Source organism: Struthio camelus, chromosome 11 (assembly GCF_040807025.1).
Source record: "Struthio camelus isolate bStrCam1 chromosome 11, bStrCam1.hap1, whole genome shotgun sequence".
In the NCBI taxonomy this organism is placed as follows: Eukaryota; Metazoa; Chordata; class Aves; order Struthioniformes; family Struthionidae; genus Struthio; species Struthio camelus.
In genome coordinates, this window is record NC_090952.1 from 4277339 (window position 1) to 4305324 (window position 27986).

Here is a 27986-nt window from a genome sequence, read left to right on the forward strand (position 1 = left end):
AGCACCTCCTCGCAAACCCCACGCTGGGACTCTGCCAGTGCGGGGGACGCTGGGAAGAACTTGTTCCCTGACCCAGCTGTTCCCCAAATACGTGTGTGGCTGCACCCAAATGCACCCCAGTGCCTGGAAGGAGCTGTTTCCTCGTGCCTGATGGGGGCCCCGGGGCAGGAACACGAGTGGGTTGTCCAGCGCCTGTACTGGGGAAGCCCAGCCCTGCACGTCAGCGGTGCCTGGTCGGCGGCAGTGCCAGGCCAGGGGCAGTACTACACACATGTTTGTATGTGTCTGTGTATATGTGGGTATGCATATGCATGCATATCTGTGTGTATATATATGTATGTCTGTGCATGTATGTGTATGTATTTGTGTATCTATATTTGAGTGTTCACATGTATGTGCTTGTATGTCTCTTTATGTGTGTACACATGTATGTGCACATACATGCACATGCATGCATTTGTATGTATGTACACATGCATGTGTGTCTGTGTGCAGGTGCATGCATGAATGTCTATGTGTGCGTGCATGTGCATGCATGTGTGCATGGGCATACAAGTGTGCCTGTACATACGTATGTCCATGCATGTGCATATGTGTGTGTGTGTTCATGTGCAGGTATGTGTATGTATGTGCACAGGTGTGCATGCATGTGCGCATGTGCACGTCCATGTGCATGCACTTATATGCACGTGCATGTACGTGGGCATGTGCATGGGCGTGTATACCTGCACAAACATGTGTATGTGCTTGTGGGCATGTATGTGTGCATGCTCATGAGCATGCATGTGTGTGCGTGCATGTGTGTATGTGCGTGCATGTGCATGCATGTGTGCATGCTCATGTGCGTGCATGTGTGTATGTGCGTGCGTGCTCGTGTGCGTGCTCGTGTGTATGTGCATGCATGTGCATGTGTGTGCGTGCATGTGCATGCATGGATGTGCATGCATGCGCACGTATGTGCACGTATGCGCGCATAAGCATGTGCGCGCACGTGCCTGGATGTGCCCATGCGCATGGGTGCTGACGTGCGCGCACGCCTGCCTGCGCCTGCGCGTGCAGGGATGCGCGCGTGTGCCCGCGGGCGCAGGCGTGTGCGGGCAGGCGGCGCGGCCGCCGGTCGGCAGGGGGCGCTGCCCGCCGCCGCGGCCCGCCCGCCCGCCCGCCCCCCTCGCTCCCTGAAGCCGGCGCCGCGTCCTGTCAGCTCGGTAGTTAGCGGGCACGGCCGGGGCGCCTCCGCGCGGCGCCGGGAGGAGTCGGGCGCGGCCGCCGGCCTCGCAAGCTGGAGCGGGCCGGAGGGCGGGCGATGGGCTGCGGGCGCGGGGCGAGCCCGGGCCGCCGGCGAGGGGCGCGGGGCGGCGCGGGGGCCCTGCCAGGACCTGCGGGCGCGGGGCGCCGCCGGCGGGGGCGGGGCGCGCCCCGCGCTGTCCCCGGGTCACCCCGGCCGCCGCCGCCGCCGCCGCCGCCATGCGCAGCCGGAGCAACTCGGGCGTGCGGCTGGACGGCTACGGCCGGCTGGTGCAGCAGACCATCCTCCGGCACCAGGTGGGCGCGGGGGGCGGCCGGAGCCTCCCTCTCCGGGAGGGAGAACACGAAGAGCGAGTTGCCTTTGCGCGGGGCCGCGTGGGGGAGGCCGGGCAGATGCGCCGGCAGAGCTGTTTGGGGGCTGCGGGGAAGGGGGGCAGCCAGGATTTGGGACTGATGTAGCCAGGGCTCCGTGTCCGGAGCCGTGGAGGGAGCGAGAGTGGTGGCGTTGCCTAGGGTCGTACAGGAGAGCCAGGTACCCGCTTCCGCATCCTGCCTGGTCTTGCTGGAGATCCGGGGCTTGCACAGCTCCCGTGTTGGTGGCGAAGCGCAGCGTGGCGTGTGTTTGCAAGGCTAGAGGGGGGAGCGCCAAAAGCAGCCTGAATTGGAAACAGCTCTTTGTGGCCGTGTGCTGCCGAGCTGAGAAACTGCCTGCGCTCCGAGCCGTCGGAGACCCACCATAGTCGGGATCTGCGGCCCTGCGCTAGGCTGCAGCGCTCTGCCTGTGGCCCCTGGGTGGGTGGAAAGGGCCCCAAGTGTCCCAGGGTCCTGGAGAGCCTGTGTATGCCAGGTTGATGCCCTGCTGCTGCGAGAATTGACATGCTTCGCCGCCCCCATCACCTCTCTGGAGCGTGCGTGGGACCCGGTTACATGGAATAACTGGAAAATGGGGGGCTGCTTCTTCGCGTGGGTTTGTAGGAGAGGCCGGAGTCAGGCTTGGGGCTTCCGCTGCTTCTCTTGCCTCCTTGGGGTGCCTGGCTCTTTGCTCTGCTGGAGCCGCAGGCGCAGCAGAGCTCTGTGGAGTGCCTGGACCCGGGAACGGTCACGCGCCACGAGCCTTGCGCCGAGATGACTCGCGCCGCAACCACAGAAGGGGGTGAGCGGGGAGATGAGGAGCTCAGTCCAGGCATTGCAGTCGCAGTGGTCTCTTGCGTGCTGGCTATGATGCCCCCTCCTCCCTACGGACAAGGTGCTGCGCTGGGTGTGCGGGCTGCGTTATGAGCCGCCCTGCGGGTGAGCGGCCGTGTCTCTGATGCTTCTGAGCATGCATCCTGGGCTGCTCCGAGCAGCCAGCCCTTAAGTAGCGTTGGCAAGTGGCAGCCGTTCTGGTCACAGAGGCTGCACCAAGGCCCTCAGGGTCAGGCCAGCCCAGGAGGAAGTGTTTGCCCCTTGCCCTGGGCACATGCCTGCCCAGGGGGGGCTGGTGCAGGCAGAGGAAAGGGGGGGGGGTGTGAAGGCAGATTCGGAAGCCCAGGTGGAAAGCTGATGCCAGGACCAGCGTGGCTGCCAGTGAGGACTGAATTCCTGTGCTCCTTACAGTGGTCTCACCTCCTTCTTCCACAGGACGCAGTGACAGGCCTGCTTCCTGCCAGTGAGGATCACAAAGATGCCTGGGTCCGGGATAATGTCTACAGCATCCTGGCCGTGTGGGGCCTGGGCCTGGCATACCGCAAGAACGCTGACCGGGACGAGGACAAAGCAAAGGCCTATGAGCTAGAGCAGGTAGGAGGAACCTTGTGGGAGAAAGGACTCGTCCTGGGGAGCTAGTTGTGACCTCCTGACTGATTTGCTCTTTGCATAGCCCAGCTCTCGGATTGAAAGACCATGGCAAGCTGTACAGTGGAGACATGGGGACAGAGCTGCCCCCAGGTCCTGGGGAAGCCCTAGCTACAGTGGCAGTAGGAGCCTGCTCTTCACAGATCATTCTGGAGCTAGAGCTGAAATCCAAGCAGAGATTCAGCTCTGTCTCTGGGGTGATCTGAGGACTCAGCCCCAACTCCCAAAGGCTGAGGAGCTAGGTCCTGCAGGCTTGCCTTCCCTCTCCCAGCACAGCAGCTTAGCCTTGCTGACAGGCCCTAAAAGCTGTTTTTTCCTCTGCCACTTGCCTAGAGAGCAAGGACTACGGAAATGTGAGCAGGGGCTCTGGTTACAAACACTGGAGTCCTGCAAAGGTCAGAGACCAGCTGGTCATGAGTCAGGGTTTCTCCTCCGTGAACAGGAGTTAACAAGGCTGTTTTCCTTGTTCTTGCAGAGTGTGGTGAAGCTGATGCGGGGACTGCTCCAATGCATGATGAGACAGGTAGGGACTAGAGATCACCTCCGGAAGTCAAGCGGTCTCCTTGGAGCCCAGCTGAGATCTGTCACCAGGATAGTGAGACCCAGCCATGCTGGGTCTCTCCAACCCTCCCCGATGAGTGGAGGGATGACCCCTTCCAGGAAGTCTTAAAATAAGCCGACTTGGCATCTGTCCTGCTGCTGAACTCTCTTCCTGGTATGACGGGAGTCCTAGTGCTGTGGGCTGGTGCCCAGTAGAGCCTTTGCCAGCTGCTCCCTCTCTTGTGGCCTGGCAGGCCCTGAGGCTGCGTAGCTCCTCTCCCTTAGGGAATTTGGGGCTACCCTTTTCTCTCTGCATGGGGCAAAAGCAAACGTGTTTTCTCCATGGCTGCAGCCTTGCAGTGCCCTGTGCTGAGGGTGGCTCGTGAGCCGCGACCTGCTGCCTCAGTGCTTCCAGGGGCTCAGACCTGTGGCTCTGGCAGAGAAGCTGTGGGATTCCTACTTCACCAGCCGTGGCTCCATGTACTGGCGCTCACGGCATGGGACAGCCCCCAGCTCTGGAATTGCAGGACCTCCTTGGAGCCTGGGTTTGACTAACCCCTGCATCTCTTTGCCCTCCTCCAGGTGGACAAGGTGGAGGCATTCAAGTACAGCCAGAGCACCAGGGACTGCTTGCATGCCAAGTACAACACCCGCACCTGTGCCACTGTGGTGGGAGACCATGAGTGGGGTCACCTACAGATGGATGCCACTTCCCTCTACCTGCTCATGTTGGCGCAGATGACAGCCTCAGGTGATGCTGTTGGAGGGACGCCATTTCAAACCGTGTGTCTCAGAGGGGAAAGGCTTTCTGCTGCCTATGTGAAGCAGCCCAAACAACCCCAGGGCAGCTGCCATTTGAGCAGGCCCCTCCGTGGAGGAGGGAGGAAGGCGCGAGTGTGTTGATCTCCAGGGTTCTCCAGGTTCTCAGCTTGTCTGTATGAAGCCTTCTTGGTCTCTGGGCTGCTGGAGTCAACACCCCAACCTTACTGTTGTCTTACGCTCAAGACTTCCGAGGCAGATTGGGGTCTTTCAGTGCCCAGCTCCCTAAAAGACCCTCCCTGGGGCTGGGGCTCCGTTTCTCTGAAACTGCAGAGCTGCTGCACGGGGGTGGGAGTGCTGGGGAAAGGGGCCTGCCAAGACAAGGTTGCCGCAGAGCAGGTATGCAATGAGGAGAGGAATCAAGTCTGGGTTACTGCAGGCCCTTCCTAGCAGCTTGTAGGCTTAAAGGGACTAAAGTGAATTCTTCCCCCTGCTTCAGGCCTTCACATAATTCACAGCATGGATGAGGTCAACTTCATCCAGAACCTTGTGTTCTACATTGAAGCAGCCTACAAAACTGCGGTGAGTAGTCTCATGGGCCAGCAGGCCTTGGCTGGGGAAAGGGATTATGCCTGGCTTCCCTGGGCGGGTGGAGATAGCCAGCTGGTGCCTGGAGAAGCTTACGAGTCTCCCATGAGCTGAATGCAAAGTCCTACCACACCTGCTGGAAGCACCATGAATGGGTGCTGTCAGCTACATGAGCAGGCAAGGGGTCGAGGAAAGCTCTTGAGTGTGCTGTGCATCGCACCAGCATGCGGGGAGCTGGGTTCTCTGGGGCCAAGCCTCTGAGATTCAAAGACTTCCCACGAGCGCTATGAACCGCTGCCTGCCCCAACGTGCTGCTGTCTCTGTGCAGGACTTCGGGATATGGGAGCGTGGAGACAAGACAAACCAGGGCATCACCGAGTTGAATGCTAGCTCTGTTGGCATGGCCAAGGTGAGCTGGGGAGGGGTGCTGGGAGGCCAAGGAGAAGAGGGTTGTGTGGGGGTGGCAGTGCTGCCACAGCTGTGAATAGCTGGGGGTTTGGATGATCAGTGGCCCCTTGCCACTCAGGGGATGTACAGGGGAGGCTGAACTTGTTTAAGTGTTGGGGCTGAGGGGGCTGAGCACGGAGCCCTGCTGTATAGTGATCAGTTCCTGGGCAGGAAACCCTTTCTCCTGGTGTGCTGGGATAAAACTACGCTCCTCTCACGTGAGCTTTGCTTTTACTGGGAGCAAAGAATGAATTGGGGTGTGCGGCAGGAATACCTGTTCCTATCCAGGGTCCTGTTGGTATATGGCTACCTGTGGCTTCAGAGGTGCGATTTGTCTCTGACCAAGAGAGCTCTGTAGCCTCAGCAGGGTGCAGTGGGTATTTGCATCTGTTTCCCTGTTTAAAGTTGGGCAGCATGTTACGCAGAGGGGCTAGTGTGGGGGTGAGCTCTTACGGAAGAGCAGCACAGTGGAGGACTCACTGCTTTGGGTCTCTTCCTGCTTGCAGGCTGCCCTGGAGGCACTGGATGAGCTGGACCTCTTTGGAGCGAAGGGAGGCCCACAGTCCGTGATACGAGTACTGTCGGATGAGGTGCAGCACTGCCAGGTGAGACCTGGCTGCCTCCCACTCCTCTAGACCTCCAGTAGGCAAGCGCTGCCCGTGTCTGGCTGCTCAGCAGAGCATGAGGTCCCTGGAGCAGATGTGTTTTCAAGGAAGTGCCCTGTGTGGGGCAATCTAGGGTGCCCTGGTACCTCTCCAGGGCTGGCATCAGCCTATTCCATAAATTGTGTCAGTGCCCCAGCAGACCATTGCCTGGGGTGTGGGTGCCAGTCCTCTGCATGTGTTAGCAATGGTCCCATAAGTTTACAGGTGCTATCTCACAGCTCAGCCCTCTGTTCCTTGCCAGCATGTGTACTTTGATTCTTTCATGTGGGTAACGTGCCATCACAGGATTAGCTGTGATCTGGTGGGGTTATGGCGTGAACAAGCCTATCACTGCTGAGCACTCGGTCTCCCAGTGCCAGGCCTGGCAGTCTAAATGACCCTCCTTCCTCTCTGCCCAGTCCATCCTCCATTCAATGCTACCGAGGGCTTCCACGTCCAAGGAGGTGGATGCCAGCGTGCTCTCTGTCATCTCCTACCCGGCGTTTGCTGTGGAGGACAGTGAGCTAGTGGAAATCACCAAGCAAGAGATCATCACAAAGCTGCAGGTGAGCAGCACCCTTATTTCACCCTTCCTGGGAAACAACCACAGAACTACAGCCCACACCCTGTAGTCCTTGCTTGCTTCCCCCAAAACACACGCCAGGAAGGGTTGCCAGGGCCTGTCCCCTCCCAATCTCTGCACCCGTGGCAGAACTGTGCAAGGAAATGCTCCTGAGTGCTGTCCGGCTGTGTGGTCCCGGGCTGTGAACATGGTGGCTGAGTGCTAGGTGCACGAGTGAGGGGGTGCTTGGCCAGAGGAGACCTCGGACAGGGTGAGAGGCTGGTTCTGCTGTGGCGGTGTCCCCCTCTTTTCTCAGGGCAGGCTTCATGCTTCTGCAACGAAGGTACAAAGTATTCCACACTATGCCTGCTGCTCAGTACCTCTCTACCTCCCTTCCAGGGGCGCTATGGCTGCTGCCGTTTTCTCCGTGATGGATACAGGACCCCCAAAGAGGTAACTGCCCACAGCCCTGGCACCTACTAGGACAGGCTTTGAGTGCTGAGTATCGACTGCCCTAGGTTGCGTTTGCAGCCCTTCCAGGTGCAATATAATGGCTGTGGCGGGGAACACTGTGGAGATCAGAGCCCTGAGTAGCTCTGACACCCCTACAGCCCCAGGGAGTGTCAGGGGCCTGTGCCTGAAATGGTGCATCCCACCCATGCCTGCAGCAGACAGCTGAAGGCTGTCTCTGCTCATATCCCGGGACCTGGGGTTGCTGTGTAACTCTCAGGCTTGCAGGGAGATGGGACTTCTACCCGATGCGAGAGCGCTGTGGAGGGTGACCGCGTCTCCCAGGGCGGCACGAAGCCTGAGCAAGGGCCGAAGGCGCATGGAGGGGACTATGCAGCGCTCCTTTCCAACCGTCTCCAGTTTGCAGAATCTGTGAGATCACAGGGGTGCATCTGCCTCTCCAGGATAGCATGTGGCTTGCGTACTGCCACATTTGTCTATGCAGAGCGAGGGGCGACTTGCTACTTTGGAGAGGAAAAACGGGAGCTTTTTATAAGCAACAGGCATTTACTAAGCACAGAATCAGGAAATGGCATTTGGAGGCTCTTTATAGGTCACCAGCTGTTGGGCCCCTTAATCTGATGGGGCTCCTGCGGGTGCTTCCTCTGCCTGGGGCTCTTTTGCATGTAACATCAGCCTCTAAAAGCTTCTCCTCTGCTGCGTCTCTTCAAACGTGACCATAATAGGCATTGTGCATCTCTAGGGCACTCCAGAGCCGGAGAAGAGCAGCAGCATCTCCAGTCTTATTTTCCCCAGCACATGTGAGCTTTGCCAGTGATCCTTCTAAGGAGCTGGTGCCTTTTTGAGGCATGGGAACGGCAGCACTGCTTGCCTACAGGAGCACCACAGCTGCCTGGAGCCAGATGGGAGTTTGGGAGCTCGTCACCAGCGTACAGTCACTACAGAAAACCTCTGCTCCCTGAGTCTTTGTGGGGACTGCTGTCCCCTTGGCCTGGCTATTTGCTAAGGCCAGCTCTGCTCCTTTTTTGCTGCACACAGAGTTAGAACAGTTAGTGGAGGGTCAAGCGTAGGTTGTTAGAGCAGTCTGTGCTGCAAGTATCCGGGAGCGGGAGGATTCAGGGAAGGCACCTCTCCATCCTGACTGTTTCTCTTGCGTCAGTCTCACAGTTAAACAGGACAGGGGAAGGGACCCTGCTCTCTGGCCATGTATGATCAGCAGCAAGCTCTCCTATGGCTGGCTTTCCAGTTGGGGCCAGCCCCGCAATGTCAGAGGCAGGCACTGAGGAGCTGGGGCTGAGCATGCAAGGCGAATGTGATGCGGGTGTCACTGGTGGAGCAGAGGGTGTTGTGCTGTTGTACAGGGCTCTGGGGTGCTCTCCTGGAGACTGCACAGGCTCCTGCTGCCTGGGCAGAGTAAGTTCCTGCAGCATTGGTGCAGGAGGCCCAGGAAGGGATGGCTGATGGAAAGTACATGGCTTGGAGGTGATACTGCTTCTTGACTCTGTTATCAGCTGTCATCCACAGAGGACGACTGTGGTGGCATTTCAGGCTGGTGTCTCTGGGGGAGCAGGAACCCCATCAGTTTGAAGGTACCCTGCAAGGTAGCTGAGCCTGCCTTGCTGCCATGCCCTCTCTGCAGGACCCTAACCGCCTCTACTATGAGCCTGCTGAGCTACAGCTCTTTGAGAACATTGAGTGTGAGTGGCCTCTGTTCTGGACATACTTGATCATCGATGGGATTTTCAGCGGCAACATGGAGCAGGTAACGGAGGCAGCACGTGTCGAGCAGGGGAAGAGATTCCCCAGCAAATGAGAGGCATGAGGGGAAGGATGCATGGAGTCCTGCCTGGAGACTGATTCCCCTGTGATATCTCCACAGGTACAGGAGTACCGGGAAGCCCTTGAGGGGGTCCTCGTCAAGGGGAAGAATGGTGTGCGCCTGCTGCCGGAGCTGTACAGTGTCCCACCAGATAAGGTGAACTGTTCTGGCCTACAGCAGAGGTCACAGGGTGCGAATGTCTCATTACCAGACATTAAGACTTTACCAACTGATTAACTCAAATCAGTAGTCAAACAGCAAATGTTCTACATGGAAACTTCATGTGAAGAGGATGGTTAGGTATGGCTTGGCATCGTTAAAATCATCTTAAATATGTTGGATAAATATATTACTTTTTTCTCCAAAGCATGTCTTGCCCTCCTAGAAGGGGGAGCTTTGGTGACCCAGTCTGCTGTTCTGGAGTCCTGTGAGATCTCAGGACAAGTAAACCTGCACTGAGGGGATCCTACTAAATTCCCATTCAACGTCAGGAGAGTGTTTGTGCTTGCCTGGGCTGAAAGCATTGGTCTCCTGCTCCCTGGGTGGTACAAGAGCAGTGCTCTCTGGGCCAGCATCAGAGAACATTACCTCAATGTTCCTGTAACACGTCAGTCATTCCTGTGAAACGGGCCATGCTGGGAACCCAAAGGTCCAGCATGTTGCCTGAAGAGGGTGCTTGGGGGGATTGCAAAAAGAGTGGAGGAATGTAGCCAGGATAGTTTCAACCCTCTGGCAAATGCTTTTGTAGGCTCTTGTTTTAGACCTGAAATTACTGGGCTCTAAAATGCAATGATTATGTTTCCTTAACCGTCCTGTGTCTGTGGGATTCCTCCCTGACCTCCTGGCTTGTCTTCCAGGTGGATGAGGAGTACAGGAACCCCCACACTGTGGACAGGATACCTATGGGCAAGCTACCGCTTATGTGGGGCCAGTCCCTCTACATCCTGGGCTGCCTGATGGCTGAGGTATGCTCACCCCTGACACTGGGAAGGACTGTGCAGGCCAGGCTCTGAGACCCAAATGGGCAAAGGCTACCACCCTGAGCCACCTATTAGGGCATATGGGCAGAGGGAAGTTGTTGGCCTCCCTCCCCCAGGACCTCCTAGAGATGATCGTGTTTGAATTTTCAGTGGGCGTCACCTGTTCTGCTCTGCCCATGAGATGTTCATCTCCTCATGCTTGTTCTTTCCCTAGGGGTTTCTAGCTCCTGGTGAAATCGATCCCCTCAACCGCAGGTTTGCAACCGTCCCCAAACCTGATGTGGTGGTCCAAGGTGAGCGGAACAGACCGGTCCCAAACCCCCTCACGCAGAGCAGATTTGTGCCCAGCCAGACTGGGAGCTCTGCCCATGCCAAATTCATGTAGGTGGCTCTGCTCCCTGCCTGGGAAGCCACAAGTGCAGCCAGATCTTAGCCCTGGCTTGCTAGGGCTCTGCTTTAGCCAGCCCTCTGGCTAACTGCAGGCTTGTTCACAAAGGTGGCTGCATGTGGGCTGCAATTGAAAGGAGACGGATGTATTTAGTGTCCATGAAGTCCTTTGAGATTTGGAGGGTGCAAGGGGGCATAAGATGGTGTGTTAGTCCTTCTTATGGACCCCACGTTGTCCCAGGGACCCATCGCTTGTTTCAATCCCCTCTCCAGAGAGGCTGAAAACTGCTCTGTCCTCTAGCTGCTCAGTGGGGAGGCTTGGGTTTAGTAACTTATGGAAGAGGGAGCAAGGCAGGCCTTCTCTGTAGCAGGAACTTGTCCCTGAAGGGCTGCTGGACTCCAGACAGCTCCCTCTACGTGATGTGGCACCTTGTGTCCCGAAAGGACTGGGACAGCACTGCCACACCCTTGCGCTCCTGCCTGCTCTGAGCCTGCTCTGCTCACTCCACAGTGTGCATCCTCGCAGAGACAGAGGAGATCAAAGCCATTCTGAGGAAGGAGGGCATCCATGTGGAGACGGTGGCTGATGTGTATCCCATCAGAGTCCAACCTGCCCGCATCCTCAGCCACATCTATGCCCGGTTGGGTAAGCTGGGCAGTGGGCTTCTGAAGCAAAGCGGGTATGGAAGGGTCTGTCCCATCCCCTTGTGCTCCTGCTTATAGATGGCTGATCTCCTGCCCTGTTGCTCCCTGCCTGGCTGACCAGGGCTCTGCCGTACATTCCTGGGCCTGGTAATGCTGCTCCTGCTAGAAGGGGAACAGGGTTGGCAGGCAGGGGATTTTGGAGAGGTGAAGCTCTGGCGTTGCAGTTTCAGAGTTGCCCCAGGGATAGGCAGAGGCTCTGAGCAGTGACCTTAGGGAAAGATCTGGCATGGGCAGGAGCCCGTTCTTGTTCCTGTACCGAAATCGCAATGTTGGGGGTAAGTCAGACCCCAGGAAAGGGTCCCCTGGCAGTCCCTGGCAGAATAGAGTGCGTAGCCCTGTCGGGATGTTGTTGAAAGGGCAGTAAGAGCATGAGAGGATGGATGCGTTGCTAGCTTTCCACGCTTATTCCCTGACAGCACGACTCCTTAGGCACGGAGCTTGTTTTGCAGGAGCTAGAGACCCAGCCTGGGCTGAAGGAGAAACCCAATCTGTGACAGGCTGCAAGCACTTGCTAATTTAAGCCACCAAAAGGCCAAGTGTGACATCGGCAAAGGGGACAGGGGAGCAGGAGGATCTCTGTGCAGAGATGGAGGCGGGTGCTGCCTGGCAGCTGCCAGAGCATCTCTCCATGGGCTTGACGTGGCCAAGGGGCGATGTTGTTGCACTGTCTTGGGCTCTGGGAGCCATCCAGGAGACTGGTGACACTGATACAGGTGTCAGCTTTAGGGTGGCAGGCAGCTTCCCAGTGTCAGACAGCCCTGCGCAGTGAGAGAGTCCCGGGCCCTGCCCCAGTATCTGACATCTGCAAAGACCTGCAAGTGTGGCACGTTGTCGAGGTCAGGACTGGCTCTATGTCCCCACTCCAGCAAGAGTCTCTGGGGAGGGCTTGGGCTTCTCCAGCCCCCTAGGGGGGGCTGTGGGGCCAGGGCATTACCGTCCCTTAGAGCTATGCCAGCTGGATGCTGGAACTTGGGATAACCCAGCTACAAACCAGGCTTTTCTTGCTGGCAGGTAGCGTAGGGTCCTGTCTAATACGTGCTACTGTGTGCCCTTTTGCAAGGAGGCGTGGGGGAAATGTATTAAAACTTTTCCCCACAGGCCGCAACAAGCAGATGTGCCTCACAGGACGGCCCTTCCGACGCATGGGTGTCCTTGGGACCTCCAAGCTCTATAACATCAGGAAGAACATCTTTACCTTTACCCCACAGGTGGGTGGCCCTGAAGGGCAGACAAGGCTTGTTTCTGGCTGTCACACGATCTGCAACCGGGTTGAGCTCTGCAGAGGTGCTCAGGATGCAGAGCGCTTGCTCCGTTCTGCCAAAGGGTGCTGGGGGGCTGCCACATGGTGCCTCTCCTAAGCTGCCAAGCTGGTACTTGGGAATAGCTGCCATCTCACAGCAGTGCTTGTGGGTGTACCAGGGAAAGGAAGCATTTATTCTGTGCTTCCAGGGGATGGGGCAGTGGAGATGGAGTTGAGTCCTGTTGGCGTGGAGATTTCTCCCCTGAACTACTGGCTGAGCTCTTGAGTTACTGTCTGGGGTGGCCTGATGCTCCCTGAACAGTCTGAATTCCCAGGAGAATGGAGCAGCCCCAGCTCCGTTGCTGTGCTGCCTGCCTGCTGCTCAAAGCAGCAGAGTTGGTGCCCTTGGCTGTATACGTGCTGGGACGAAATGGTTTTGTTACCTTCTGAGGTTCAGTTCCTTGAGAGGGAGGGGAAAAAATCCTTTTGCTCAGTCTGGCAAGGACACCAGGAGGAAGCTGATGGCAAGACAGGGATTCCTCCGTTTTCTAGGTCCAGCCTAGCATGGTGACAAGGCAGATGTGTGGCTGGCACTGTGGGAAATGCACGTTCTCTTGGGATGGACACAGCACAGACTGGGTGTGTGTGGCCTGGGAGATGCTGGTGCTGACCTGCTGTGCCACATCCTCATAGCTGTTAGCGTTAGTGGCCAGTAGCTGCTCTGGAGCAGGCACGTGTTGAGGTTCCCTTGCTGGACTGTAGTGTCACCTACCAGGTAATGTGGAATGAGCTGTCAGCGCCAATGGGCGTGTTGCACACGGCTGTACTGGTGTGGCTAGCCTGGCTGAGTGCCTATCAGAAAACGTATGCGATAGCAAAAGGGCCTGGTGGCTGTGGAAAGGGCTGCTCATGTCTCCTGCCCTCTTTGCAGTTTATAGACCAGCAGCAGTTCTACCTGGCTCTTGACAACACGATGATTGTGGAGATGCTGCGGACAGACCTCTCGTACCTCTGCAGCCGCTGGAGGATGACCGGGCAGCCAACCATCACCTTCCCCATCTCTCACACCATGCTTGGTACAGATCTTCCGGCCTCATAGGGTGTTTGGCTAAAACAGCCCCAGAAAGTAGCTTCTGTGCAAGAAGGGGGTGGATGGATGTGGGACCATCTAGGTGACTGGGACATGGCAGGGGTGGACCAGCCAGCAGCATCCTGTAAAGAGCTCACTACTCCAAGGAATTGTGCTGGGATGGCAGCTATCCTGGTAGCTAGCAGGGCTGCCTGCCAAGCATTAGTACTCGCAGCTCAAAGGATGTTCCCTGGCTCAGTGGTGTTTGGTCTCCAAGTCGCTAGGCCTTTTGGGAAGTCTTACGGGAGCAGGGCAGAGATTTTTAGGTCAAGAAAATAATCGCCTTGTGAAAGCGTTCTTGGGGCTGTTCCTGCATCCTGGTTTGACTCTTCACCAAGCCTGTCTATTAAAGGCTTTTCCTAGAGGATAAGGAGGAGAAAATAGCAAACCAGAAGGACCAGAAAGCTCTGCAACGGCTCAGAGCAAAACTGACTTCCCTGGAATAGCTCTCTCCCTTCCCAGCAAGCCCCGTGCAGCGAAGAGACTCCCTTCTGCTTTCAGGCTGTTTCAGTTTTCCTTGTGTACTTGAAATCCCCTTAGGTGTCTTGAACATGCTCTTAACTGTGGGGCCCTCTACTCCTCCTTCTGCCTCCTAGCAGCTCCCCATCTGCTGAAGCATAGAAACCTAGGAAGGGAGTGACGGGCTGTTTGGGTCCTGCTGTGTGATGCTGCAGGCTTCACCTCAGGGTGAAATCTCAGGGCCTTGGAGGGTGTTTTGTCTCGGCTTTGCTGGGAATCCAGCCTAGACAGAGTCCTGAGTTTCCATCTTTGGGTGGTGCTGTTGGTGCCACAGCCTGGCCACGCAACCCAGAGTAAGGCCCATACCGTGGTGCTGTGCGTGTCTGAATGGCGATCTGGCCTGTGCGTTGCTGGGAGCTTGTTTGAGCAAGAGGACCCGATTGCCTGTTTCTCTGTCCCCAACAGATGAAACAGGTAACAGTATCCACCCCAAAGTTCTGGCGATGCTTCGGAAGCTGCAGGACGGGTATTTCGGTGGTGCAAGGTGAGTGCAGCTTCCCGGGGTACAGGAGAGGAGAAGGCTGGTGTCCTCTGAGTTCCTGGTGGGATGGGTGCGAGCTGGGCCTGAGCGCTGGAGCTGAGCAGCAGTTGTTTCGGGGCAAGTTGTGGAGGTGGGGCAGGATGTGTCGGTCTCCACTGTGCCGTGGGTGCACCCTGGCTACAGTCCTAACAGAGGAGGTGCAAAAGGGGAGGTATCTCTTCGTGCCGTTCAATCCATGGCTGTAGGACTCCCCTTCCCCTTTGGGCACCCGTTTCAGTCCCTCACATCTTGTGCTCTCCGATACCTACTTCTGGCTAGGGAAGCTGCAAACAGCTGGAGCAGGCACTGGGATATTTGTGTGTACTCCCTGGCAAGTGTGTATATCCCTGCTGAAGAGGCCTGCCCTGAATCTAGGAGGTAAGCCCAAAGGTGCACTGCCTCCCCATTCTTCTCTCCGTGACTTCCCCTCCTCTCGCCCAGGATCCAGACGGGTAAGTTGTCTGAGTTCCTGACAACGTCATGCCGAACACACCTCAGCTTCATGGACCCCGGGCCGGAGGGTAAGGTCTTTGCCAACGATTACGAGCTCAGCATTGACAGCTTTGAGGAGCTAGACCCTGAGGAATGGCTGCATGGCTTGCAGTTAGCAGATGATGGTAAGGGGGAACAGATCAGTTGCTTCTGTGACCTGGAAAATGCTAAACTCACCAGTAAACCCCTAACTCCAGGCCTCCCTGCCAGGGCCTGCCTCCATGTTCTTAATACACTTGGGTTTCCATCATGTGTTTGTTTTCATCTGACCCTCCATCGATTAACCTCATCTGTGTGATATTTACAGTGACATTAGCAGGGCGGAGGGGCTGAGTGATTTGATGTGGCTGTTGTAGCCCCCTTGCCAGAGGCATTACCCAGCCAGATGTTGCTGAGCACAGCCAATGTTCTTGAATGAGCCTCCCAAGCCTTTTAGGCTGTTGTATAGGGAGAAGAGGAGGCCTCAGCGTGCAGGATCTGCTTTGGGGGTTTGCCTCAAGTTTTTTGGTGCGGTCACTACAAGTGTAGCACAGAAAGTGATGTCAGCACAGAAGACACAGAAAGTGCCTGAAATGGCAGAGAAGAGCCAACAGGTTCCTTGTCTCTGAACAGTCTCTGGATGTTGTTTTCAGAAGGCCTTTAGCCTTTCCTGGGCAGAGATGTTGGGTAGCTGCTCCATTGTGTATGCTGAATCAAGGCCAGTGGGCTGTCACGGACAGACTGCCTGCTGGGGACCTGGCCTGTACCTGTGTCGTGGTAGGCTGCTCTTGCCCTGAGACCATGGAGGGGTGCAGATTATGCTGTGACCCTTGTAAGCAGGCCTAGATGCATTCTACTCCTGTGTGAGTTGATGATGATCCTCTTCCTAGCCTTCCCATCCATCTGCTCTGCCCAGCTCCTTCAATGCACCTGTAGCCAGCCTTTCTACTACTGAGACTCTGAATATTGGGCTTACTTTTCTTGCGTGACTGTCCTCCTCTCACTGTGTCTACGTTCTTGGGCTATGCCGCAGCCTCTAGGCCTTTTGCGGGCCACGGCCAGACTTGTCCAAGGTGTCTGCATCTCCAGCTTCAATGGGAGACAGGGCCAGCGTGCCCACCTTTAGCTGCTGCGGAGAGGCAAAAGATGCTCAATGTTAAGTTCTTCCTGTGGTCTGATCCTCCATCCAGACAGCCAAATGGGAGGATGCTCAGTGTCTGGGGAACTTCTCCAGCATGTCAGCCTCAGCAAAGTCCCCTGCACAGTATGCCTGAGTGGCTGCTCTGCCCGACAGAGCCTCCAAGCTTTGGCACAGAGCATCCCCACCAGATACAGAAGAGGGATGCTGCGCTATGTTGGCCTCGCAGACCATCCAGAGTTCGCCTGCTGGAGTGTAAGTGCTGCAGAGCTTGTCTGCTATCTGAAGAGGCAACGCCAAGTCTGCACAGAAGGCTGGAATATATCCTGTGTCCTAGTATGGCTGTGCCCTGACTCTCTGAACCAGGCATCCCAGGTCCCTGGAGCAGGGCAGCCGTGAACCACACAGCGTTCAGGGAAATCTTGCAACAAGACTGGCATGCCCCCGGCCCGCTGGCTGGAAGCATACACTAACAGCTCACCTCTGTGTTGCATTGCCTGACAGCTCGTGTGCTCATATCAGCCTGTGCAGGGGCATCTCCTGCCCTGGGCCATGCCCTTTGCTGTTGTGCAGTACTGTCTGTGATCTCCTGGATGAGTGGAGATGTGGCTTGATGATGATCACCATCTTCCATGCTGCATGTCGTGGCTCTGGGCACTCCTGTTCCACCTGGATGTTGAGACCGATGGGAGCTGTTAGAGGCAGAGCAGAGAGCAAGACAGGAGCCAGTGGCTAGTGAAGGAGAACAGGCTTCCCTCCTGTGAGGTGGTGGTGTCTAATTGCTGTTAATTTCTAATTAGAAATAACTGCTGCCAAACCCACCCTGTTTTGCTCCTATGCTTGGATGGGGTCCCTTCTGTGCTAGCGTGGTCTCTTCCCAGGTGGTCCTCCCAGGTGGTCTCCTCTTGGATAGGCTCTCCTCAGCAGCATGCCTTCCTGTTCATCCCTGGAGGGACTGAGTGCAAGGATTTCACTGGGGAGTTCAAGCAAACGCTGATGTCTTTGTGCAGGCTGGAGCACTGCACAAAGCAGTTTCCCTGAGGGGCAGGGACCTGATGGCACTGCTGGAGATGCAGTGCTGAGTCAACCCTTCAGTCCCCAGCTGGAGCCCAGACAGTTAGCTTAGATGACACCTGTTTTTCAGCTGGGTAATTTCCCTGGTCCAAGTCTAAAGGCAGTGTCTCCAGGCAGGACTCGGAGGGAGCCAAGCTTGGCTGGAGCTGGTACCTGGTGTCCCAGGAAGCAAAGGCAGCGTAGGAACAGGGGTGTCACAGCTGCTGTGCTTCATGAGTCCTGCTCCCCTCCCTCTGCCCGTTCGGCTGCTGGTGCTAGCCCTGTGCTGTTGCTGTGTGCAGCAAGCAGAGCTTTGCCCGTGCTGAGGAGCTCTGCCCTAGATCTGGGGGAAGGACGCCAAGGTGCAGAGTGACTTAAGGCCTCTCTTCTGCCCGCTCTTCCAGCTGACACTTTTGATGAAGTTGCTCAGTACTTAGATCACCTGCTGCAGCGCACGGCTCCCCGGTCCAGCCTCCCTCCCACTGCCCAGCAGGGAGGGCTGAATCGTTTCCGAGCTGCTGTACACACCACTCGTGACCTCATGTCCCTGGTGTCTAAGGCTAAAGACCTTCACGTCCAGAGTGAGTAACAGCCCCCTCCATCCTTCCGGGCTCTGTGTGCTTGGCACCCTCCAGACCTGAGTCCAAGCCAGGCCCTCGTGCTGTGAGAGGCTGAAGTGCCTCTGAGAGCTTTCCTAGGAATCTAGGACCCAGTGCAACCCTCTGGGAGCTGTGGGGATGTGCTGCTGGCTTTGATGGTGATGGGCTCTTACGTGTGGTGCACAGCAAAGGTGGCTGGGCAGGCTTGGAGCAGCAGGGGGGACCAAGATGTTTCTCATGCTTCATCTCCCATAGCTGTATCAGTCTGTCACTTGGGCTGTTTCTGGCACAAGGCAGCATTGCAAAGCAGCCCAGCCCAGGGTCTCATGGGTCGCACGCCTCTGTGCTAGCATCCAGGGTCTAGCATGTTTGCGTTGCCCTCCATGCTATCCTGGGACAGGGCGCGTTCTGTCTCGATAGGTGTTGTGCTGCTAACGCAGGCAGCTGCTTGCTGGGGTATCCCTTGTAGTCAGACCCCGTCCTGCCTGTGTTCCTCGTTCCATCTGTTCACGCGCTGTCAGGAGGGCCTGCTAGCACTGCACCATGGAGCGTGCCAGCAGCCACCATGTCATAGCCCTGAGGAACTGGAGTTTTGTGGGGCTAATGTGGTTGTGGAACCCTCTCTGCCCCAGCCCAGGCCATTTCTGGGACCCAACTGGTCCCTCAGGCTGTGAGTGCCTCCAGCTTGTTCTGCCTGGGTCTGTGCAGACTTGGGAGCTTCCCTGGCTCTAGTTCCAGGCAATTGCCAAAGACTAGGTGTGGTGAATTGGCCCAGGCTGTGCTGGCTGTCTGCTTGGGCACCAGGAAATGGGCACAAAACCTTGTGGCATAGGCAGCTGCACCTCTGTTGGCAGATGACAGTCCTGCAAGAATGCGGGGCTGCTGCGAGCTGTGTGAGACCGCTCAGCAGGGCTGTATCCATCTTCCCTGAGCATGCCTCGGTTCTTTTCCCAGCATGGCTACATCTGCAGCGGGCAGAAAGCCACCACTGAAAACAGCAGACTAGTGTTTTGGTGAAAATTTAAGTCTGCTCAAAGGGCAGACTATTAACCTCTTAGGCTCATGCCACAGAGAAAGAAGCTATAGGACTGTCTGGAGACTGCAGAGCAGCCCAGCCTTTGCCTGAGGAAAAAACACTTTAAAGGTCATGTTAGCTCTGGCCACGAGTGTCTCAGAGCTGGTGCCTGCCCAGTGCTCGTGGAAACTCCTGAGCAGCAATGGATCATGACCTGCCAGCTCCCCATGCCATTCATCTATGGCTTTGTGGACAGGGGCTGGTTCTCCCGCTGCTGACCCCTCCACAGGGGTTTCTCAGGAAGCAGAGTGTTAGACCTCCTCTGTGCTGCTTTGTCACGTGGTGACAGGAGTTGCTATTGAGAGGTTCCACGCCAACTCTAGGTTTCTTTCAGATGTTGGGATGTACATCCCCAGCAAGATCTTCCAGGCATCCCAGCAGTCTGTCAACTTGCTGAGCTCTCCTCCCCAACATGACCTGGATGGCAAGGTAAGCATGTCCCGTCTCTGCGTGGGAGGGCAAGTCCTGCACAGGGCCTGGCTAAGGAGTGCCGTCCCTTTTTCTGGAGCAGGAGGATCCTTGTGGGGCTGCCTGGGACAAGCCTGACGTTTCAGGGGAGGAGGATGTCTATGGGCGAGCGGCCTTGGCTCTGCAACCTGACTGCACTCCAAGTGCAGGGTGCTGGGAGTGCTAACCAGGACCATGGTTCTCCTTTCCCTCAGAGCTACATGCTCCATGCAGAGATGAACCTACCCAGAGATGAGGCTGGCAACGTGGACTGCAAGGCGCTGGTCGACCAGCTACGCATCTGCCCCACGCTGCAGGAGCAAGCAGACATCCTCTACATGCTCCACATCCTCAAGTATGAGCGCTGAGTCCCACTGCTCTGTCCCTTGCATTGCCACCTGTATCTTGATCACACTTCTCTGGGCAGCATATCTGCTAAGGGGAGCACAGTTCCCCCACTCCAGCCCTTGGACCTGGGCTTGAGCAGCCAGCAGTCAGCCTTGGGCTTACAGTCCATCCTGCGGCTCAAAGCAGATCGGCTCACCCTAAATGGCTCATGGCAGGTCTGCTCCCACCTCTCTCCACAGCAACGTGTGGCCACGTAACCCAGAGCCCGTTCACTGAGCGGAGCCCCCCTTGAGAACCAAGGCTGCCAAGCACATGTTGTGGCCTCTAGTGCCCATGCACTGCTGGGAGCTGCCCTGGGGTGAATTGCTGGCTATAACCTGACATCTCCTTTATCGTAGGGGGCCCAATTGGCACACTGGGCTTGAGAGCCAACCTGGGCCCACTGTCAAGGAGCTCCTCACTGAGCTGTATGTGCGGGTGGGGGCCACACGCCAGTGGGCCCTGATCCGTTACATCTCCAGCATCCTCAAGAAGAAGGTGGAAGCTCTGGACGAGGTAAAGCCCTGCTGCCAAGCTCCAGGGAGTAGGGGTGAGATCCACGGGGGAGGACGCAGCAAAGAGGGCAGGTGAACATTGGCTACACCAGCTCATAGGATGTTTCCCAGACTGGCTCATGCCAAGGCCCCAGAATTTGTGCAGTGTGTGTCTGTTCCTGGAGGGGTAATGTCTGAGGTGACCCTTTCTCTCCCCAGGCCTGCACTGACCTCTTGTCTCACCAGAAGCATTTGACTGTGGGGTTACCCCCAGAGCCACGTGAGAAGACCATCTCTGCGTGAGTGTGGCACCTTTCCCTCCTCACGTATGCTGGGCTGGGGCCAGATGTGAGCCTCTTGCTCGGTCTGTTCTGGGATCCTTGGGCACAGGTGGTTCTGGATAGCTGCCTGCAGCCTGTCTCGGCTGTGTGGCACGAGCATCCCAGTATCGCAGGGATGGGGTGCTCTGTCCCTCAGCTGAACAGACCAGGAGAAACATGGGTCTCGCTCTGCTCCTGAGACTGCAGTTCTTTACCTGTCCTGTCATCACATCCCTAGCCCAATTCCCTATGAGGAGCTTGTTCGTCTCATTGACGAAGCTAGCGAGAAGAACCTCAGTGTCTCCATCCTGACCCAGGTGAGGGGGCTGGGCAGCAGGAAAGCCCTGCTGCTGGGGCTGGAGGCTGGCTCTCGGCTCTGGCGAGCAGCTGTGGGGTGACCTGCTCTTTCCCCTCTAGGAGATAATGGTGTACTTGGCCATGTACATGCGCACCCAGCCCTCCCTCTTCGCTGAGATGTTCCGCATCCGCATTGGGCTCATTATCCAGGTGATGGCGACGGAGCTGGCACACTCGCTGCGCTGTTCAGGTACGTGTGGTGAGACTGGTACCCTGGCTGGGTAAGGATGTTTCTACCACAGCGCTTGGGGCTCTGTCAGCCAGGGAAGAGAATTGCCGTTAAAAATAGTCAGCTCTCAGCAGCAGGCCAGGACCTTGCATGAAAGTGCCAGGGTCTTCAGCTGAGACTGTTCTCTGGCAGCACAGGCAGGCAATTTGACTGCTGCGTCTGTTCAGGCGTACTGAGATGCATGAGAAAGAGTTCCTATTATAGGCAACACCTGGAGTTAATGTGCGTCTTTGGAGGATGAGTTCCTGTACCCACTAGTGCTTCCTCTGCTAACAAACATGCTAACAGGCTAGCATGTAGGCTGGAAGTCTCCCAGCAGAGCTGTGGAGGGGGAACAGTATCCCAACTCTCTGTTCTCTCTAGCTGGAGAAGCCACCGAGAACCTGATGAATCTCAGTCCATCGGATGTGAAGATTCTTCTCTTCCACATTCTCTCTGGAAAGGAGTTTGGGGTGGAAAAGAGCGGTGAGTCTTTCCACAGGGCTTTGGGAGCATTTCTGGACAAAATTGAACCCTGGTGAGGAGCATGGCCGGCTCCAGGCTTTCCCACCTGTGGGGTATGGGGTATACCCCTGTCCTCCTGCACGTTCAGCACATAGCCTTGATCAGCTTGTTCTGCACTGTAGTGGTCCAGCAAGAAGCCATGCTCTTCAGTGGGGTGGTGCTGAGCAGCTTTCCTGGGATTGAGTCTGTGTCCTGTGGGCCTGGCTGTCAAGGCTTTCCTTAGCTCAGCACTTTAGTCTGAGACAGGCCTGAATCAAGGCAGCTCTGTGCTCATGGGTCCCTTCGTGGTGCCAGTTGGGATGGAGGGCAAGGCTAGGTGCAGGCCTTAGCACGAGGCCTGAAGGTACCAGCACCCAGGCAGCAATGAGAGACATCCTCTGAGCCGTGGCATTGACTTCCAACCTCTCCTTTCCTTCAGTGCGGTCAGTCGACTCATCGATCACTACCGCTATTTCCATCTGCGAGGTGGGGGCTGTTGGGGCCACCAAGCCCGAGCGTGCCGGCATCGTCAAGCTGAAAAGTGAGATCAAACAGGTAAGGGCAGGTGGTGCCAGCTGCTGCCTTGGAGATGTGTGGGAGACAAGCTGCTCTAGGACAGACGAGGTTGATGAGAGGGCAGGAGGGAGTCAGGTCCTGAGCTTTAGAGAGCTTACAGTTACCTCAAGGACCTCCTTCCAGCTCCAGCCCTGCATCAGGGAGGCTGAGGGCTAAATCTGGTAGGGGGAGGGGGTTGTTCTGGCAGTGCAGTAAGAGGGGAGCACAGGGTACTTGAGAAAGTGCAGGGCTGGGAAGGACCTCGCAGTATCCTAGGCATGGCTGGTATCCTGGTGGGCCTCTTCCAGCAGCAGAAACTTCATTTCCTTCTTCTCTTGCAGCAACTGGATAAACGTAGGCAGTCTCTGCCTGGGAATAAGGTGAACCCACCCTGATCCCCCCTACAGCCTCAGCTTTTATCCCTAACCCCACACACCAGGGCAGCTTCCACGCACGCGTGAGCTAACGAGCTTTCCTAAACCACCCCGCTGAGCGAGCTGCTGCAGCAGTGAGCTGGCTTCCCCTCTTGGCAGGCTCTGGGCTCAGAGTTGCTCTGTCCAGCACTGGGGAAGGAGGCTGGCTTCCTGGGAAGACACCAGTGTGGCTAAACATGCTGGGGAAGCGTGGGGCCAGCACCACCCCTTTTGGGGAGTTCCCCTTTCAGAATGGCACCTGTCATGTTTGGGCCGGATGGGAGCTGTGCTCTATAGCTGCTACAGTTGGACATTAACACCCACAAAAAATGTGCTGAGCAGGATGGCGTGATGTCCCCAGCGCCATGACCAACTGTGGCCCTGCTCAGAGCTTCACTGTCAAACATATTCCCTTTGGAGTCTGCCTGTAGCCTCCCTAGGCTGTTTCCTTGCAGGGGAAAAAGGCTTGTGCCCAGCTACAGATGATGAGGGACCACCTCGGGCGCTTGCCTGGCCTACGTCCAGGAGGGATCCTGAGGCCTGTGAGGCGAGGGGGCTTCTTCTCATAGCGACAAGGCCTGTGGGGACCGTCAAGCCTCACTGTATGGTCAACCTACTGTAGTGTGGAGCCCAGCATCGCAAAGAAACTGCACATGGCAAGAAAGATCAACTGTGTGCAGCAACCTGCTGCAGGCCCTCAAAACTGGCTAAAACTAAGTCCTCTTTGCCCGTGCTAGCTGCCAACAGAGCAGTAGCAGCCCTGCTGCTGTCCGCTGGGCAGCAGGAGCGTGCTGCCGCTACGGCACTGGCACGTGGGGGCCCTGAAGCTGCTCCTTGCCCTGGTGCGTTCCTTCCCCTCTGACACTAATGTGAGACTTTCTGCAGCTCAACTTTCAGAACTGCCTCTCAGTCTCCAGCTAACCCCAACCCCTGGGATAACCGCCCCATGATCTGAGCTTGATCTGTGCTGCTGCTGCTGCTCTGCTCGCCACAGTACCCGCTCTGCACTGTCAAGGTTTGATTTCTCTCTCTCGCTTTCTCCTTTAGACCATCAGTGTGCAGTTCGGGGAGGCAGAGCTGAAGTCCTCTCTGGTAAAGTGCATTTGTTGGCTACGTGTGTGGTGTCTGTCCTGTTTGTGGCTGCAGAAGGCAGCTGTGCTCAGAGGAGGGGTGTTGCCCTCTGTGCTGCCTGGGAGGTCTGGGAGGAAAGAGCGCTCGCTGTCACAGGGAGCCACAGACTGCAAGGCCAGTGCTAGCAGTGGAGAGTTGGCCCTAGAGCATGGCCTGATGTCCCTGTGTGGGTATGTTGAGGGGGCTCTAGCTGCCCTCGCAGTGACAAACAGCAGTGCAGTGTGCTCACGGTCTGCACAGAGCTCCTGGGGATCCGGTCTTTGAGTCAGGTGCTGGCTCCTGTCCACAACAGATGCTGTTTGTTAGCCTCTTGTCCAAGCAGTGGCCCAGCCCGCTCCTTCGTGCATAGCTAGCAGGAATAAAGCAAGGGTTGAGGAGGGCAGGGGAACAGACCAGTGTGTCTGCTTGGGGCAAGAGTCAGTGCTTCTTTGCCCTGGGCAAGCACAAGCCCTCAGGCAGCTGCGGGATGCACTCTTGTCGGGTGTTTAACTCTGCAGTGCTCTCTGTGGTCCTTGTTTTGTCCACCCAGTCTACTGGGCGCTCGGAGCTGATGGGCAAGGACTCTGTCACAAGCTCACTGAAAGACCAGGGTGCTAAGGACAGCCGCCAGGGCCAGTGGCAGCGGAGACGGCGGCTGGATGGGGCCCTCAACCGTGTCCCTGTGGGCTTCTACCAGAAGGTCTGGAAGGTACTGCAGAAGGTGAGATGGAAGTCTGGCTGGCTCCTCTCCATGCATGTGAGCCTGTGGTCCCAGGCAATGGCCTTCATAAGGTGATTTGGGCACCTAGGGGTGGTTGCTGAGGTTGCGTAGATGCATGCTTTATGGCCGAGGCCTGCTGCTGGCCCTGGAAAGCTGGAGAAAAACTGGATGGCTCTCCAGCTGGAGCTGCCTTGGAGGCATGCAGGACCTACTTCATGCTATGCTGACCCTTGCAAATGGGGCAAGGTCTGCTCAGGTACTTCACACATTAGCGAGGCAGGGCCGGGAGCAGAACTGTAAGCTGTTGGAGCCCAGCACTGGAGACACGACTGAAGCAGCTCAAGGGTGCTGCCTGCCCACTGTAAGCCAGGGAGCAGAGCCCTATGCTCTGTGTGGAAGGACTCCAGCCAACACCTCTGGAGCACAGCCGATGGGAAAAAGAATGCAATGCTGATCTGACTGCTGTAAGGGAAGTTATCAGGTGTAGCTGGAGTGTGCGGGCAGCACACGCAGCTATTCGGATGGGAACGAGTGGGTGCACTGAACCTGCACATCTCAGCACGATGCTTCTCAGGTCTGTAACCGTGGTCCCTGTGGTCTTTTTCTGCAGTGCCATGGCCTCTCCGTGGAGGGCTTTGTTCTCCCCTCTTCAACAACCAGAGAGGTAAGAGGTTTACGTGGGGGAAACGGGGTGGGTGGGTGGACACTGGCTGCGGGGCTGCACTGGGCCATCATGGCTTGTGCTGGCGATACTGCGCTCTAGGCACGTTTCTTTCCTCTCCCTCCTTGCAGATGACCCCAGGGGAAATGAAGTTTGCAGTGCATGTGGAGTCAGTTCTCAACCGCGTGCCCCAGCCGGAGTACAGGCAGCTGCTTGTGGAAGCTATCTTAGTGCTCACCATGTTGGTGGACACGGAGGTCCACACTATTGGTGGCATCATTGCTGTGGAAAAGATCTTGCACATTGCCAACGACCTGTTCTATGAGGAGCAGGTACGTGGCCGGTCCTTATATGGAGTGGATGCAGCCTGCACCCTGGGCAGCTGGCTGTGTTTCTGAAAGCTATGCAAGGTTCACCCAGCTGGAGAGTCCAGTCTGCTCCTCCCGCTTGTGTTTGTGGGGCACAGCAAAGATATAATGCCCTCCTCCCACTGCTGCCATCAATGCGTCACTCTGCAGGTGCAACAGAAGATACTTGGGGGACTGGTGGAGGCTGGCAGGAGTCCGGCCCCTGTTCCTAATACTACCTCTCTCCTTTCATGTCCAAAATCCAGAAGGCCCTGGGTGCTGATGATCACATGCTGGAGAAGGATCCCACCACCGGCATTTGCAGCCTCCTGTATGACAGTGCACCCAGCGGTAGGTTCGGCACCATGACCTACCTGTCCAAATCAGTGGTGATGTACTTGTACGACTTCCTGCCCAGCGAAGGTTGCTCCATGCAGTAGTTCTTGGAGCTCCTCTCCCCAGTTTGCAGACTGCTTGTGAGGGTTGTTTCATACAGCTTTTAAAGTCAGGCCTTAGGCTAGTTTGCAAGCAGCCTGCATAGTTCTCTCTCCTCTGAGCCCTGACCTTGCTGCTGCTCTCAGTGGGAGAGTGGCTCTCCAGAGGGGCTCTGCAGGAGGTGTGTGTGTCCACACTGATCTGTGTCAGTGTACAGACTGCAGAGCAGGGGCTGGCCCAGAAAGGCTGGACTTCAAAGTCTGTTTGTGTTAGGACTGTCTGTTTGCATGGATTCTTGGGCTGTCACTCCCTGGGCAGGGTGGTGTTCAAAGGAGACTGCGAGAGGACACCCCCGACCTGGTGCGTGCGCTCTGCACTGCTGCATTCCCTGTCCACCTGATGGTCCCTCCACCTCCAGCAGATTTGAGGGTGTTTTACCTGTTTTGTGCTGCTTTTTGCTCCAAACTTGCAGGGTTTAAAATAAGCCCTTGCTTCTCTGCTGCTGGTGGAAAGTTTGTGTTGGGGGAATAGGGAATGCCCCTTGAGCCTCTCTCCCAGCACTGCCACGTTCCCTAATCGGAACAGTCCAGCCCAGGCACAGCCACGGTTGGGAGCAGACAGACCAACGTGCCTTCTTCCAGCGTCCTGTGCACTGAGCTGGGGAGGCTTTGAGAGCCAGGCGCACTTGAGGGTGGTGATATCCCTGTGTTTGCTTAGAGCTGCAAGGACAGGGCTCCTGGTTGGCCGGCTGTGGCAGCGCTTCGGTGCTCTGTGGTGTCTGTCTACTACCCGCCGTCCCTGCCTGTGTTGCTAATGCATAAATCACAGGCTCTTGAATTTCAACTTGCCCTGTGGAGCAGCTCTAAACGGACTCTTGGTTTGGTGTTAGCTGCACACACCAGCTGGCACGTGATGGGCTTCATCCTCAGTTCTTGCCTCTGCTCCCAGCCTCAGCTCTCACAGCCTAGGACAGGAGGGTGACAGTGGCTTGAGTGGATGAGTGCCCTGCTCCCTCTCATGGGTGCTCACAGCTTGCAACCCACATAAGGTATTGCTGCTAGACTGATGGAGGTCAGGCACACCGTGGATTGCCATATGAGCTCCTCGCTGCACCCCTAGCACGCTGGCTAGTGGGGAAAGTGAGTTGCATGTGTGTTGTCTGATCTCTAGCTTTATTTGGCCTTAGAGCTGGGCTGAGAGTATTTCTTGGGTTGCTTTCAGGAGAGTTTCCTGACTGTAGCAGTTACTCTGTTATCAGTGGGCACTCATCCATCCTCCAAAGTCATGTTCTTGAACTGCCCTTTCTACCAAGGGTTACAATTGATGCAGCACCTCTCGCCCCACTGGGCATTTGAGGTGATGCTGGCAGCCCCAGGAAGAGTGAAGTGAAAGAGGGGCACTCGGGGGAGTAGCTGAAGTGCTAGAGTGCTTTTCCTCCTACTGGCTTCATCCACATGCGATAACCCTTGCCATGGGTCTGAGACAGGGAGAGGACGAGGCCAGAAGAGACCTTAGGCCGTTGCCCGATTGCTCTCCTTGTCTTGAGAAAATTGGGAACTAAGATTAGAGCTACCCGGGCTCTTTCACAAGCCTGGGGCAGGGCGTGTGGTGCTTTAGAAAGCGCTGCTCGCTCGCTCTCTATCGCCGGACGACAGGGTCCTGCTCAAAACACAGAGCGTCCGTATGCGTGCGTTGTTCTGGCTGCTCCAGGGTGGCCGCAGTCAAAGGAAAAGGGGGAACTGCGTGTCTGCGGCCACACGTGTGCGCTCTTGCATGCTGTCAGAGGATTTTTTTAATACCTTGTGGACAAGTGCTAAATATTTCTACTTCTTGGGGGGGGGGGAGGGAGGGAGGGAGGAACCGCCTCAGCGGAGGCGACCTCGGCCGCCAGCAGCGGGAGCGTGGGGTCCGCGGCCCTGCCGCGGGCAGGGGAGCGGTGCCGGCTGCGCCGTACGCTGGCCCTTAGCACGGCCCCCGCCGCCCTGCTCGCCCTCAGCGGCCGCAGTAACTGCGCTCTCCGCGCTTTGCCCGGTTGCGGTTTCGAAAGGGAGGCGATCCCTGAAAGTCGTTTTGTGCGTGGTAGAAGATGTAGGTAGGCGCTGGGGTTTCTTTTTTTGTAATAAAAATGGTATTATAAAAAAAAACATCCGCCCAGCTCGGTGGTGGTGGTGGTGGTGGAAGCCTGCAATAAAACGGTTCATCACAAGTGTTCAGTGTGTGCTCCTGTGGCGCGGCGGCGAGCAGGACCCCCGGGCCGCTGGGCCGGAGCTGACATGGCGCCGGGGCCGCCCGCGCCCGGCCCG

General features: G+C 56.8%; 2 protein-coding genes across 6 annotated transcripts in view; both read left to right on the forward strand.

The window, feature by feature from the left end:
• Positions 1 to 1400: 1400 nt before the first annotated feature.
• PHKA1 (phosphorylase kinase regulatory subunit alpha 1) lies at positions 1401 to 27827 on the forward strand. Of its 5 annotated transcripts, none has more exons than XM_068957688.1 (33): positions 1401 to 1542; positions 2866 to 3024; positions 3554 to 3601; positions 4201 to 4369; positions 4877 to 4959; positions 5294 to 5374; positions 5919 to 6017; positions 6476 to 6622; positions 7018 to 7071; positions 8729 to 8851; positions 8969 to 9064; positions 9766 to 9873; positions 10103 to 10181; positions 10787 to 10921; positions 12079 to 12188; positions 13152 to 13296; positions 14274 to 14352; positions 14830 to 15005; positions 17455 to 17631; positions 19059 to 19153; positions 19387 to 19526; positions 19918 to 20074; positions 20272 to 20351; positions 20611 to 20689; positions 20790 to 20919; positions 21322 to 21423; positions 21881 to 21996; positions 22338 to 22376; positions 23457 to 23501; positions 24070 to 24240; positions 24851 to 24904; positions 25033 to 25233; positions 25515 to 27827. In XM_068957688.1, exons 1-33 carry the CDS (start codon positions 1465 to 1467, stop codon positions 25686 to 25688), a joined length of 3729 nt encoding a protein of 1242 aa, XP_068813789.1. In that variant the 5' UTR covers positions 1401 to 1464; the 3' UTR covers positions 25689 to 27827. The 5 variants fall into 5 exon arrangements, with proteins under 5 accessions (XP_068813789.1, XP_068813791.1, XP_068813790.1 ...); XM_068957690.1 differs by having other exon boundaries at positions 14830 to 14909; XM_068957689.1 differs by lacking the exon at positions 22338 to 22376.
• The window catches only part of HDAC8 (histone deacetylase 8), a 55687-nt gene continuing 53212 nt past the window's right edge, over positions 25512 to 27986 (forward strand). Inside the window, exon 1 of the mRNA XM_068957700.1 lies at positions 25512 to 25599. The gene's annotated coding sequence lies outside the window, so the exon portion shown is untranslated. The remainder of the gene's footprint in view (positions 25600 to 27986) is intronic.

Coding starts and splice junctions, on each gene's coding strand:
- PHKA1 (XM_068957688.1), top strand. CDS start 1,465: ATGCGCAGCCGGAGCAACTCGGGCGTGCGGCTGGACGGCTACGGCCGG. Junction 6,623..7,017: donor AGATCATCACAAAGCTGCAG/GTGAGCAGCACC, acceptor CCTCCCTTCCAG/GGGCGCTATGGCTGCTGCCG. Junction 10,922..12,078: donor CCACATCTATGCCCGGTTGG/GTAAGCTGGGCA, acceptor TTTTCCCCACAG/GCCGCAACAAGCAGATGTGC.